The sequence below is a fragment of the Nycticebus coucang genome, chromosome 12 (assembly GCF_027406575.1).
Source record: "Nycticebus coucang isolate mNycCou1 chromosome 12, mNycCou1.pri, whole genome shotgun sequence".
In the NCBI taxonomy this organism is placed as follows: domain Eukaryota; kingdom Metazoa; phylum Chordata; class Mammalia; order Primates; family Lorisidae; genus Nycticebus; species Nycticebus coucang.
Genome location: NC_069791.1, coordinates 87838085 through 87850858, shown reverse-complemented (window position 1 = coordinate 87850858; position 12774 = coordinate 87838085). Strand labels below are relative to the sequence as shown.

The 12774-nt window shown below is 45.3% G+C and overlaps 1 protein-coding gene across 2 annotated transcripts in view; it reads left to right on the top strand.

The window, feature by feature from the left end:
• The first annotated feature begins 5443 nt into the window (after nt 1–5443).
• The window catches only part of PRKCB (protein kinase C beta), a 347453-nt gene continuing 340122 nt past the window's right edge, over nt 5444–12774 (top strand). Inside the window, exons 1-2 of one of the 2 annotated variants that reach the window (XM_053555824.1) lie at nt 5444–6040; nt 7005–7036. In XM_053555824.1, the coding sequence (XP_053411799.1) occupies nt 5868–6040; nt 7005–7036 (205 nt within the window). In that variant the 5' untranslated portion in view covers nt 5444–5867. The remainder of the gene's footprint in view (nt 6041–7004; nt 7037–12774) is intronic. The other variant, XM_053555826.1, reaches the window with a different exon arrangement.

The window sequence follows — 12774 nt, the reverse complement described above, 5'->3', positions numbered from 1 at the left end:
CATTTTTTCATATGTCTGAAGGCCGCACGCCTGTCTTCTTCAGAGAAGTTTCTCTTCAAATCCCTTGCCCAGCCTGCGATGGAAACTTGGTAAATGTGGAATGTAAGTGTCTTGGTACGGTAACTGAGAGAATGTCAGGAAGGCTATGTTAACCAGTGTGATGAAAGTGTGTCAAACGATTCTGCGAACCTAGTCTATGATGCCCCATGATCATATCAATGTACACGGCTATGATTTAATTAAAAAAAAAAATAAATATCTCTTCCAAACTCTGCCTTCCCATTCTTTCACTTTCAACCTATTTGTGTTTTTGTATTTAAAGTGAGTTTCTTGTAAAAAGCATACAGTCAGATCATATTTTAAAAATCCTTTATGCCAAGCTCTCCAAGTACGCTAAGTACTTTGGAGTACTTAATGCTTTAATTTTAAAGTAATCACTGAGAAGGAAGAACTTAACTTTTGTCATTTTGCTGTTTGTTTTTCACATGCTTTTTTTATTCCTCATTTCCTGCATTGCTGTCTTCTTTTGTGTTTAGCTGATTTCTTGCAGTAAAATATTTTAGTTCTCTTCTCATTCTCTCTTGTGCATAATCTACAATTATTTTTCTTTGTGGTTACCATGGGGATTACATTTAATATCCTAAAGTTAGAACACTTTAAATTTATATCAGTGTAACTTCAATAACATACAAAAATGCTGCTTCTATAGACCTCTGCCTCCACCCATTTCAATTGTTGATGTCAAAAAATTACATCTTTATACCCTGCCTAATACATAAAATAAGAATTGTTTTTTAAAATAATGAATTAGTCTCATAAATATGCAGAAAACAAAAAGTGGGGTTACAAATAGTTTTATGCCCTATATTTAACCAAAATCTTTATTTCTTCATATTGCTTCAAATTACTGTTCAGTGTTCTTTTATTATAAATTGCTGGGCCCCCCCTAGCATTTCTTGCAGGACAATTCTAGTGGTGATGAACTCCCTCAAATTTGTTGACCTGGGAATGTCTTAATTTCTCTCTCACTTATAAAGGACAGTTTTGATAGTTACAAGATTCTTGATTGACATTATATTTCTTTTAGCACTTTGAATATATCAGCCTACTACCTTTTGGCCTCCAAAATTTCTGATGAGAAATCTGCTGAAAATCTTAGTGAGGATACCTTTTATGTACTGAGTCTCTTTTTCCTTGGTGCTTTCAAGATTATCTCTTTGTCTTTCAACAGTTTGAGTAAAATGTCTGAGTCTTTTTGAGTTAATCTTACTTGGAGTTTTTTGAGCTTCTTGGATGTTTATATTCATGTCTTTCATCAAAAACTTTCAGTCATTATTTCTCCACCTAATCTCTCAAAGAATTCCCCTTCCTCCTCTTCTTCTGAGACTCCCACAATGCATATATTGATTTGATGATGTTCCACAGGTCCCTTAGGCTCTGTTCACTTTTCTTCATCATTTTTATTTATGTTCCTCAGACTCAGTGATTTCAATTGTCCTCTATTCAAATTTGGAGATTTATTCTTGCCTAAATATAACTTTGAATCTCTTTAGTAAATTATACTAGGGAGGCTGAGGCATGAGCCCAGGAAACATAGCCATAGTGTAAATCCAGCCTGGGGAACATAGCAAGACCCTTTCTTTAAAAGGAAAACAAAAATTTTCATTTCAGTTAGTGTACTTTTCAGCTCTAGAGTTTCTTTTTAGGTTTTCTCCATTGATATTTCCATTTTGTTCATTCATTGTATTCTTGTCTTTAGTTCTTTGAGCATCTTTAAAACAGTTTGAAGGTCATTCTCTAGTAGGCTCACCATCTGGTCATTCTCTGGGACAATTTCTGTTGTTTGTTTTTTTCTTTTTAATAGGCCATATTAACCAGGCACAGTGGCTCATGCCTATAATCCTAGCACTCTGGGAGGCCAAGATAGGAGCATTCCTTGGGCTCAGGATTTGGAGACCAGCCTGAGCTAGAGTGAGACCCCATCTCTACTACAAATAGAAAAATTAGTCAGGCATCATGGTGGGCACCTGTAGTTTAAGCTACTCAGGGGGCTGAGGCAGCAGAGTCTCTTGAGTCCAGGGGTTTGAGGTTGCTGTAAGCTAGGCTGAGGACATGGCACTCTAGCTTGGGCAGTAGAGTAAGACTCTGTCAAAAAAAAAAAAAAGCCATATTTTCTTGTTTGTTAATATTAGTTTTTAGTTATATTTAGTAGTAGTTCTAGGGTAACCTTAAGAACTCCTTAACTTTTCCAAGCTCCTGTTTCCTCTTATGTCAGATAGAAATTGGAGCATTATATTTTGAGACAGAACAGTGGCCTCTCAAAAGGTATATTCATTTCGTAATTTCTGGAACTTGTGAATGTTATCGTATTTGTAAAAAGGCTCTTTACGGATGTAACTAAATTAAGGATTTGAGATGAAGAGATCATCCCAGATTATCTGGGTGAGCCCTAAGTCCAACAACCAGTATCCTTATAAGATATACACAGCTGATATTAGACAAACAGAAGAAGAGAAGAGAGACACACAGAGGAGAAGGCAATGTGAAGACAGAGAAAAGATTGGAGTAATGTTCCCATAAGCCAAGGGAGCCAAGGAATGCTGACAGCTGCCAAACAGTGGAAGAGATAAGGAAGGATTCTCCTCTAAAGCCTCCAGAGGGAGTGTGGCCCTATTGATACCTTCATGAACTATGAAAGAATACATTCCTGTTATTTTTAGCTACCAATTTATGGGAATGAAGTACATAGGTCTGGACCAAAGAGATCTTGGACTCCATTCTCAGCCAGAGCAACATACCACATCTTCCCCCAGAAATCTTTCAAGTGGCCAGTATGCATTCCCTTATGGGCTGAGTGGACCAGTGGGTGCTCTGGTGACCTGGAGGGCCCATACTCAGTCTACAGGGAGCTGCTGGCATGTAGCTCCAGAGGCATCATGCCATGGTGTCCTTATCTCTTGCTTTGCAGTTGCCCTCTTCACTGCTCCTCCTGCTTCCACCCTTTGTCTTCTACAGCTTATTTTCTGCATAATAGCTAGGGTAATCTTAAAAAAAAAAAATAGGTCAGATCAAGCCACTCCTCTACTTCTTACCTTCCAATGGCTTCCATACAAGTTCCTTACCACATTTATAAGGTCCAGCAGGGCCCTACTACTTTCCTGACCCCAACTCAGATGTGCTCGCTTCTTAGTCCACTCCAGCCACAGGGGCCTTCTCACTATTTCTACAACATGTGGACAAAAGTCTTTCTCCAAACTCTATGTCTTTATGATGCTTTATTTTACACCATGAATCTCTATACCACCCAATATTGATTTGCCAGTTGATTAAGCTTTTGTCCATTCCTCCCCACTTCCTTCATTAGAGTATAAACCCCATGAGGGCAGAGACTTTTGTCTGGTTTATTTAACAGTGTCTGGAGCAGCACATAATAGGTGCTTAATACACATTTGCTGATTGACTAAACAAATAAATGAGTCCAAGAATGCAAGCGCCATTTAGCCATATCTTTTTTCTTAGAGAAGTCAGAATCTGGATATTTAGGTAAAATTATATGATATATGAACTAAAAAAAAAAAAATCACTGGGCTGGCTAATAAAGAGTCTCCAAAGGCCACCAGTTTGAGACTCCTGACCTATGGGGATCTGGGTCCAGTGGGAACCGCATTTCCCATCCCTAGTTGGTGCAGCCTCTTCAGGAACAGAGTGTCTCTTCTTGATCCACCAGCTCTCATATCTCCAGGTCCAGGTGCCATGAGGCACTGTTTGTTGTTCCAGACCAAAGTCATTCAGGGCACCTCATTCAAAAGGCAGGATGTGGGCTGTGAGCTTCCAGCTCATCAGTTCAAAGGAAATCTACTTCAGCAGCAATGTCTCCTGGGATGTTTCCCAAGCCTCTCTGGGAGGTGGTGGGGCCTCTTAAAGGACTAATAATAGTCAGGCACATCCAGTTTCCCAAACATGTCAACCTTAAAAGTGAATGCTATTTTTACCTTGTTACCTTTGAAATACTATGTAGGGGAAGGACTTTCTCTTACTGCAGGACTTGCTCTCTACCTGCTACCCCATAATGACTTACCACTCAGCAGCTTCCAGGCAAAATTGTGATAGTGAGACTAGAGCTCATTCAACTCCATCTTGCCCTCCTTCATCCCCAGTTACTCAGGTTCATCCTCTTGCCACCGGTATGCTTTGTAGTTAGGCCAGCCCAACCACCACTCAGCAACAGTGTGACTGTGGGTGGACATCTTAATCACTCTGAGCCTTACCAGCCTTACCCATAAGGAAAGTTACGCATCTACATAAGGTTGTATGTATGTGTGCATGGAGGCGGGGAGTGCACTAAATAAGACAACAAAAGTACCTGACACCCATCAAGTATTGATGTTTATTATTGAACACCTATGGGTGGGGGTAAGTGGTGCTGTCTTTTAAGTCTCCATTCATTCACCTGTTCATCCACTCATTCAACCGATATTTATTGCGCTCTTAGGAGGTGTCAAGCACTGAGGTGGGTGCAGGGTGACACTAGGGTGGGTAGCCCCCTGCTCTCCCAGAGCCTAGATCCAGCCACAGAGCTCATGGTCTAATGCAACTGTGGGTTCCCAGGGTCAGGCACAGCACCCAGAGAGGGCGCTAAATAGATGTGAATTACACATCTGGGCAATTATTATCCTGTTAAGTTATCTTCAGATTCCATCAAGGTGAGAGTTCCGCTTGGATATTAATGTGTTTTTAACATTTCTCTAACATTTGTTCATTTCCTCCCTTCCAAATAAAAGAAGGCCTCAGTCACAGATGCTGAGGACAGATGACAGCACCTGGAGAGACTTTAATAATACAGATCCCTTTTGCTATTCAAACTCATATAGATCAAACTAGATAGACCTTTTTTTTAGACGATGCACAAATATGACCAGAATTTGTGAAGACGAGTGAGAATGAATGAAATTTAGAAAAATATTGATCTATTTAAATTTCTCCCTCTCTCCTCCCCTTATTAGCTCTACTTTGAAGTTGGGGAAACTGAGTTTCCTTGCAGAGAGGATGGAAAGAAGGTAAGGAGTTCTCTTCTAAAGGCGCAGGCAAGCAAAGCTAAGAATGTTCTTTGTGGTGGAGTTAGATATATATAAAATAAAGATCGCTCCTCCCCTACCTCTGCAGAACGTGTGTGTCTGTGGGTAAGTGTGTGGAGCCACAAGCCATTCCGAATGAGTGACAGCGGGAGCCCATCCCTTCAGGAGACGCGTGCAGAATGACCAATAGGGTGGATGGGGGTTGGATGAGGGGTGGATGGGTACCAGCCCCTCTGCAGAGGCCAGGGTAGAATCCGCGGCGCCCACCCCTTCCTCTCCTCTCTGAACCCCATTAGGTCCTGCAACTCTCGGCACTCCCAGAGGGCACCCAAGGTGCTCATCTCCTTAACGCCATCTCGGGTCTAGAACAGGGTGGGGGGCAAGGCTCAGACCTGACGAACGCAGGCTGCGGTCCCCGCGCCGCAGCGCTGCGGCTGGCAGCCCTTCGCCTGGAGGCCGGCAGCCACCAGGGTGCCAATATGTAAAGCAGCTGGCGGCGCTGGGCGGGGCCTGTGTGCAATGCAAATGAGGAAGGCGGAGCCTCCCCGCGGCTCCTCCTCCCTCCCCCGCAGCTGGGGCCAGCCGTGCCAAGCGCAGCTGGACCAGCGGCCGCAGCTGGGCGAGTGACAGCCCCGGCTCCGCGCGCCCCGGCCGCCAGAGCCGGCGCAGGGGAAGCGCCCGCGGCCCCGGCAGCAGCAGCGGCCGCCTCCTCCCGCGTCTCCTGGGCCCGCAGCCCGCGGTCCCGCGGCCCCGGGGCCGGCACCTCTCGGGCTCCGGCTCCCCGCGCGCAAGATGGCTGACCCGGCTGCGGGGCCGCCGCCGAGCGAGGGCGAGGAGAGCACTGTGCGCTTCGCCCGCAAAGGCGCCCTCCGGCAGAAGAACGTGCACGAGGTGAAGAACCACAAATTCACCGCCCGCTTCTTCAAGCAGCCCACCTTCTGCAGCCACTGCACCGACTTCATCTGGTGAGCGCGCGCCGGCGCGGCGCACCTTTCCGGGGCCCCCGAGGGCAGCGCCGCGCGCGGGGACCCCCTCTCCGCGCCCTCCGCGCCCCCTAGGGGGGAAAAAGCCCCACAGGGACCCTGCACCCCCGGGTTCCCCGCTCCCAACATCCCCTCCCCAGACTCCCTAATGGACAGTCCTTCGAGTCCCCTGTCCCAGTCCCAGACGGCCGCCCGCGGGGCTCCTCCTGCCCTCTTTTGCTCTCTGTTGCCTCAAGAGCGTCCAGGGGCAGTATCGCGGCTCAGAGCGCTGGGTGTCTGTCCCTCCTCGGGAAGGCAGCGCCTTGGGTGCCCTCTGGTCCGGGGTTCCCTATCTCTCCTCCTTCTTCCGGGTGTGAGGGGCCCTCATCCCCACCTCTCCTTTCCGGAGGCAGAGCCCTGAGTGTCCCCTCGCTATCTCCCTGAGGGCATGGGGCATCCTTTCCTCCTCCGTCTCCTGTGCAGCGCCCGGTGTTATCTCTTCATGTGCCTCCCTGAGGGCCTGGGCTCCCCTTTCCACTCACCAGACCTCCCCCTTCACATCGTCGCGGGCCCCTTTCTGTTCCTTCTCCCTTCATCCGCAGGGCATCCTTTCTCCCTTTCTAGTCCCCCCCAGGGGGCACCACCGCCACCCTCTGGATGGTCTCTATCGCTTCTCTTTCCCCGAGGGTACTCGGACATCTGCATGGGTAGATCTCCTGCCGCTTCCACCCCCCACTTCGACGGAAACGCTCCCCCCCAGCCCGCCATCTGGTGGTCTCAGCCTCCCTTCTTCTGTTGGGGCGAGGGGAGATGGGGTTACCGCCCAGCTCACACATACACCCACAAGGGCGGAAGACTTGAGCACCCGCCTGTGGCTGGGAGGTTGCACCTGGGGGAGAGGGACAGGGGAACTAGCTGGCGGTAGGGCCCCTCAGGCTTCCTGACATGCCTTCTTCTGCTTTTGCAGGGGCTTCGGGAAGCAGGGATTCCAGTGTCAAGGTAGGAGGCTCTGGGGTTTTCTGTGGAAAAGACTTTATAGAAGTGACTGAATTGGGCAGAATGAAGGAATTAAAACTGTCAGAGTGACCTCTCAGGAGGTATCACATCTGTCAGAGTGACCTCTCAGGCTTGGAATTCTTCACCGCAAAAGGGTCCTTATAAGGTGTGTGTGTGTAAGGGGCAGTGATGCTCCATCCAGGAAAGGCCCATGGAGCTGGGAAATTCATCCACCCTTTCTCCCTCCCCAGCCTGAGAAGAGTCAGAATCTCATGAATCTATCCTGGCATGGCCAGTCCTGCTTAGGGAGGAAGTATCTCCAGAGATACTGGGAGGACCCATCTTCCCTAACTCCTGCCCTTTCCCCTGTTCATTGTTCTTGGGCTCACGGAGTGAAGTTCTGCTTCTTTCCCTGCCTGGGGGAGGTCTCTGCAGGTGGCTGGCTCCTCCGCAGATGGTGCATCCCCAGGAAAGGCAACTGTGGTTATCCGCTGGGCCTCCTCCCTCTCTAAAAGAAGTTGTTCCAGATGGGGTGCTTCTTAGATCCTAGTTTAAATCGCTTTTTCTGTCCTCTGGGTAGATACAGGAAGAACTCCAAGTGACTGGTTATCTGAGCCTTTGCATCTGGTTTGCTAATCCTGGACTCTAACCAGTTATGCCAACTTTTGAGCATGTGTAAGGTGGCCTCAGCCGTCTTTGGGGATTGTGTCTAAAACGTGGATTGAAAATTGGTTCTCCAGGACCCCGTTTCATGTAGACTGGTTTAGCCCTTCAGATGTCTTAAACACTTTGTGAATTTGCTGTCAGCGTTTTAGAAGTGTGCAATTTCACATACACAGCTGCATTTCCAACTACAACTTTGCTGAGAAATGGTCCTGCTCTCACGTATAGAACAATCGTTTGGAGGTGAGAACAGCTGTTTTCAGAGACAGGGCAGGTGTTCACCATTTTGCCTCGGTTGAGCCTCACCAGGTCTTCTTTACCCATTTCTGGCTTCTGTAGGCATTTGAATTCGCCACTTCTGATCTGGAAAGTTTGTTTTTGTGTGTGTTTTGTTCTGTTTTGTCTTGTCACTTTGAGGCCCAGCAAAGGTGAGTTTGGTGAGAAATGGCACATTTCTGGGCTGTTGTGTCTTAGGGGCAAATTGACCACTCTGCTGAGCTGGGTTTAAATCAGAAGAAAGCGTTTGAGTGCAGCAGAGTCTGAGATGTGATTTAGCATTGACTGACAGTCTTATTGCTGCATCTCCACCCTCTAGGGAAAAGCAAAGTGATCCCTGTTGAGAGTGGGAGGTATTGCCAGTGGTGCAGCTTATTAACAGCATGGGACTATTTTCCCCCAGGGTCTGAGCCTGGGTGGGCTCAGCCAGTGAGCCTTGCAGACCTGCCCAGCTTCTCTTACTGAGATTTGGAGTCTCTGCACCACACCGGAGGACTCCCCAACTCCATTTAAGTAGCAAGAACTTAGGCTTCGGTGCAGTTTGGATTGTTTTCTAGAACTTTGACCTTCATGTAAAACACTGATCGTGTCTCGATGGCAGAATGTGTAATTTCTTCTTTGAGGTTGCCTTTCACTTCCACGAATTGGTTTCTGTCTTTGTCTCTTGCTCAGGTCAGGGGGTGATTTTTAAACGTGTTTACCACAGCTTTTCTAGCTACCTGCTTTGCTGTGGCTAATGGCTGGGAAAGTCACTCTGGGATGTGTGTGGCATGACACATCTGAAGCAGGAGATTCTTTTATTCAAAGCCTAGACAATGATAGGAATTTTCTGGTGTTATGAGAAAAAGGCAGAATTAAAGTTTCTAATGAAATATGGCTACTTTGATAGAAGTGTTTTTTATTTTTCAATTGCCTTTCTTTTTCTCCAGAGACACTGTTGAGTACTGGGTATGCACACAGGCTACTGGGAAACCCCCATGAGACTTCCTAGGCATATTTGCTTCTCTTTATATCAGGTCCTTATCTATAAAACAGGACCAATAATCTACCTTAGAGTTGCAGAGCAGCTCCAAGTCATAGCATTATCTAAGATGCTTAGACCAAGGCTGGGCATGGTGGCTCACTCCTGTAACCCTAGCACACTGGGAGGCTGAGGCAGGTGGATTGTTTGAGCTCAGAAGTTCAAGACCAGCCTAAGCAAGAACAAGACCCCATCTCTAAAAATAACTGGGCATTGTGACAGGTGCCTGTCGTCCCAGCTACCAGGGAGACTGAGGCAAGAGGATCTCTTGAGCCCGAGAGTTTGGGGTTGCTGTGAGCTGTGACACCATGGCACTCTACTGAGGGCAACAAAATGAGACTCTGTCTCAAAAACAAAAACAAAAAAACCCCCCAAAAAACCCAAAAACCAAACAAAAACAACAACAACAACAAAACCCCAGAACAAGATGTTTGGACTAGAACTTGCCACAGAGTTAGCACTTTGAAAATACCAGCTCTTGTAATTGTCCTTAAAATACCCCGATGGTGGGGCAGCTAGTGCAAGAGAAGACTGGCTCTACAGGGTAACTTTGCTATGGAACCAGCTGCCACATAAGAGTCAAAATCCAGCTGTGAACATCTAGTCACCCAATGTCACTGCTTTCTTCAACAGTGGATTCCGGTTGAGCAGGAGTGGGGAGGAGTGAGGCGAAGGTGGGGCAGTTGGCATCTTTGAAACTGGGATGCTTAGAATGAGGACATCTAGGAGGGAGGGAAGTTTATCCTTGGTACTCAGCATTATTTGGGACTAATTCTGGAACCATAAAGGAATTCCTTATTATCTGAGTATTTCTGGTACCAAGTATCATGTTTCTTCTGAAAGTGAATCTGCCTAAAATGGAATTCACAGTTTAAACAAAACACATAAGGTTTTACTTTCTCACCTAAGTCAGCAGTCCAGAGCCCAGGCCCTTAGGTTCCCTTTAGCTTTCTGCTCTACCATCCCTAGGGCATGACAATTATCTCTTAGTCCAAGAAGGATGTTAGACTCTCCAGCCATCAAACTCTTCTTTTAGTCAGCAGGAAGGAAGAAAAGGAAGAGAAGGGTAAAGAAAGGCAAAAGACGCATCCTTAGTGTTACTGAGGGAAGTTGCTCCAGATACTTCTGCCTGTATCCTGTTAGCTAGGACTTAGTCACATACCCACATCTTGTTGCAAGAGAGCATGTGGGAAATGTGTTTATTTCAGGTAGCCACTATTTAGGGGGTGCTTCCATTTCAAAAGTAGAAGCAAACGAGGATATAGTCTCTGCCACTCTTGGGTAGAAGGTGTGGGATGATCATAAGTCAAAGAAACCACTGAGAGCTGCCTCCATGCATCATTATACTGTCATGGAAATTGGGGATGCTGTTAAAGGTTGGGAGGGGAAGGATGGAAAGTCTACAAACTGTGGGAAATTATGGATTTGTATGCAATCAGGGGAGCTTAAAAATAGGTTTTCTTGCTTTTGTCCTACTGGAGGGCAAAGCTCTAGGTTGACATAATTTCTCACTTTTTGTTTTTATCCTTTTTTTTTTACAAAACCAGTGTCTGTAGTTGACGTTCCCTGGTGACAGGGAACTGGGGCTGAAGCTCTCCATTGTGAAACTGCTTAAATTCTGGATTAGAAGTGGGAGTCGTTAGACCAGCAAGGCAGGCATGTCTTCCTGGCATTCTTTAGAGGAGCTTAGAACCTGCATTCGTGCATTTATTTATTTACTTATTTATTTATACAGAGTCTTACTTTGTCACCCTTGGTAGAGTGCCCTGTTATCATAGCCCACAGCAACCTCAAACTCTTGGGCTTAAGTAATCCTCTTGCCTCAGCCTACCAAGGAGCTGGGACTGTAGGTACCTGCCATAACATCTGTTTTTTTTTTTTTTTTTTAGAGATGAGGTCTCGCTCCGGCTCAGGTTGGTCTGGAACTCATGAGCTCAGGCAAGCTATTCGCCTCGGCCTTCCAGAGTGTTAGGATTTCAGGCGTGAGCCACTGGGCCCAGTCCTTTTATGCTTTTATTGTAATTAAGACAAACCAATAGGTAAACTAGACTCTTACCCCAAGAAGACTTTGCAGTTTGGCAGAGAAAAAAACTTTTTTTTTTTTTTTTAACTTAACTTCAGTAGAAATAAAGGGGCAGTAAAATATAGAGTATCAGAATTCGTAGCGTGGGGCTGATCTGCCACTGTGTGACCTTGGGCAAGTCATCCCCAGGCAGTAACTTTGGTCTCCTCATCTGCAAAGTGGGGGTAATAGTACCTACCTTTTAGGATTATGGTGAAGAGTCATGAGGTAGTGCAAAAAAATATCCACAATAAGTGTCAGTGACTCTAAGTGAGACCATCATTATTACTCGATTAGCTGTAGAAAACTGTCAAAGTGGGACAAAGTTAATTTTGCAACTCAGTAAATGACTATGCCTCTTTCTTGTACTTAGATGGGTTTTCTTCTTAGCTATGTTTCTTCATAGATTGTGGGTACTACCAGTGAGAACACTGTTCAGTGTCTGGGTCCAGAGAGCCAGGTTTGGTTAGCATTGCCTTTCCTCATGAGAAAAATCTGAACTTGCCATGGACTCTCTAGAAAAACCCCAGTGCACTAATTTTCTGACTATGAAAAACTAGAACTGATGATTATAATGAGTAAATTGGCTCTTCCCTTTCCAGTGCAGCTTAGAAAACATGTTTTTAAAACCTTCCAATTGATACTATTCTTAAAAAACTTCAAAGCACTGCATGAACTCTGTCATTGTTGTTTTCGGTAATATCAACACTATAGAATATAGGTTTATTTTAGTGTGTATTTAACACATATATATTAAAATAGTGTGCACCTTTTTTTAACAACAAAAATGAATCTGCGGCTAATTTTATTTTTGGCATGGTTTTCCCTTTAAGCTTAGGATAAGACCCCGTGCACTCCAGATTGGACTTTCTCAGTAAAATCATAAAGAGCTCCATTTTTAACAAAAATAACCAAGTCAGGCTGCAAGTTATTAGAGGTAGGTTCTATTGTTTCACTTCCCTTTCTTCCCAGAAGCAGATCTCAGAGGCCTGTGAGCCCAACTCCACTCACCTTTTGGCTTATTCTGAATGAGTCCTGCGGGTTGCTAAGTGAATAAAAAGTAGAGGCTTTCTGAGTTCATGTTTGATGATTTGACTTTTTTCTTTTTCCCACCTGCAGTGGGATTTCAGGCTCAATGTCCCAACTGAAATAAGAATCTTTGAGTGAGTTAATGCTGAGTCTTAAAAAAGGAGAGCTGATTTGATGGGGAGGCAACAGCGACTTCATTTTTCCCTGTAGAGCACTCAAGGGAAACCTGAAGCTTTGTCACTGGGCAACAGAATGCCTTTGTAAGTAAATATGGAAAGTGTGACCTTTGAAAATCTAGTTGATATGATACATAAGTTTTTAGAAACTAAGTTTAAAAAATATATTATTTCTAAGAAATAGTGATACTCCAGGGAGTGCCCAGAACCAGATGCAGTCTGATCATAGTGTATCTAGGTCAATAAATGAAAGTACATCAGAGAAGGCAATGGGTCAAAATATAAACTGAAGGTTTGAAAATAATTTCTACACATTCTTGTTATTGGAGTTTCTCTTTCTCCTCTCTCTGTCTCTGCCTATCATTCTGTCTTTCTCTCTATTCTCTCTCTTTTTCATACATGTGTATATACACACGTACACATGCACACACAGGTATATACACATTTACACAACGTGTGTGCACATATGTAAATAAATCAATATGTCATAATTTTGAGACTATGCATCTCCCTT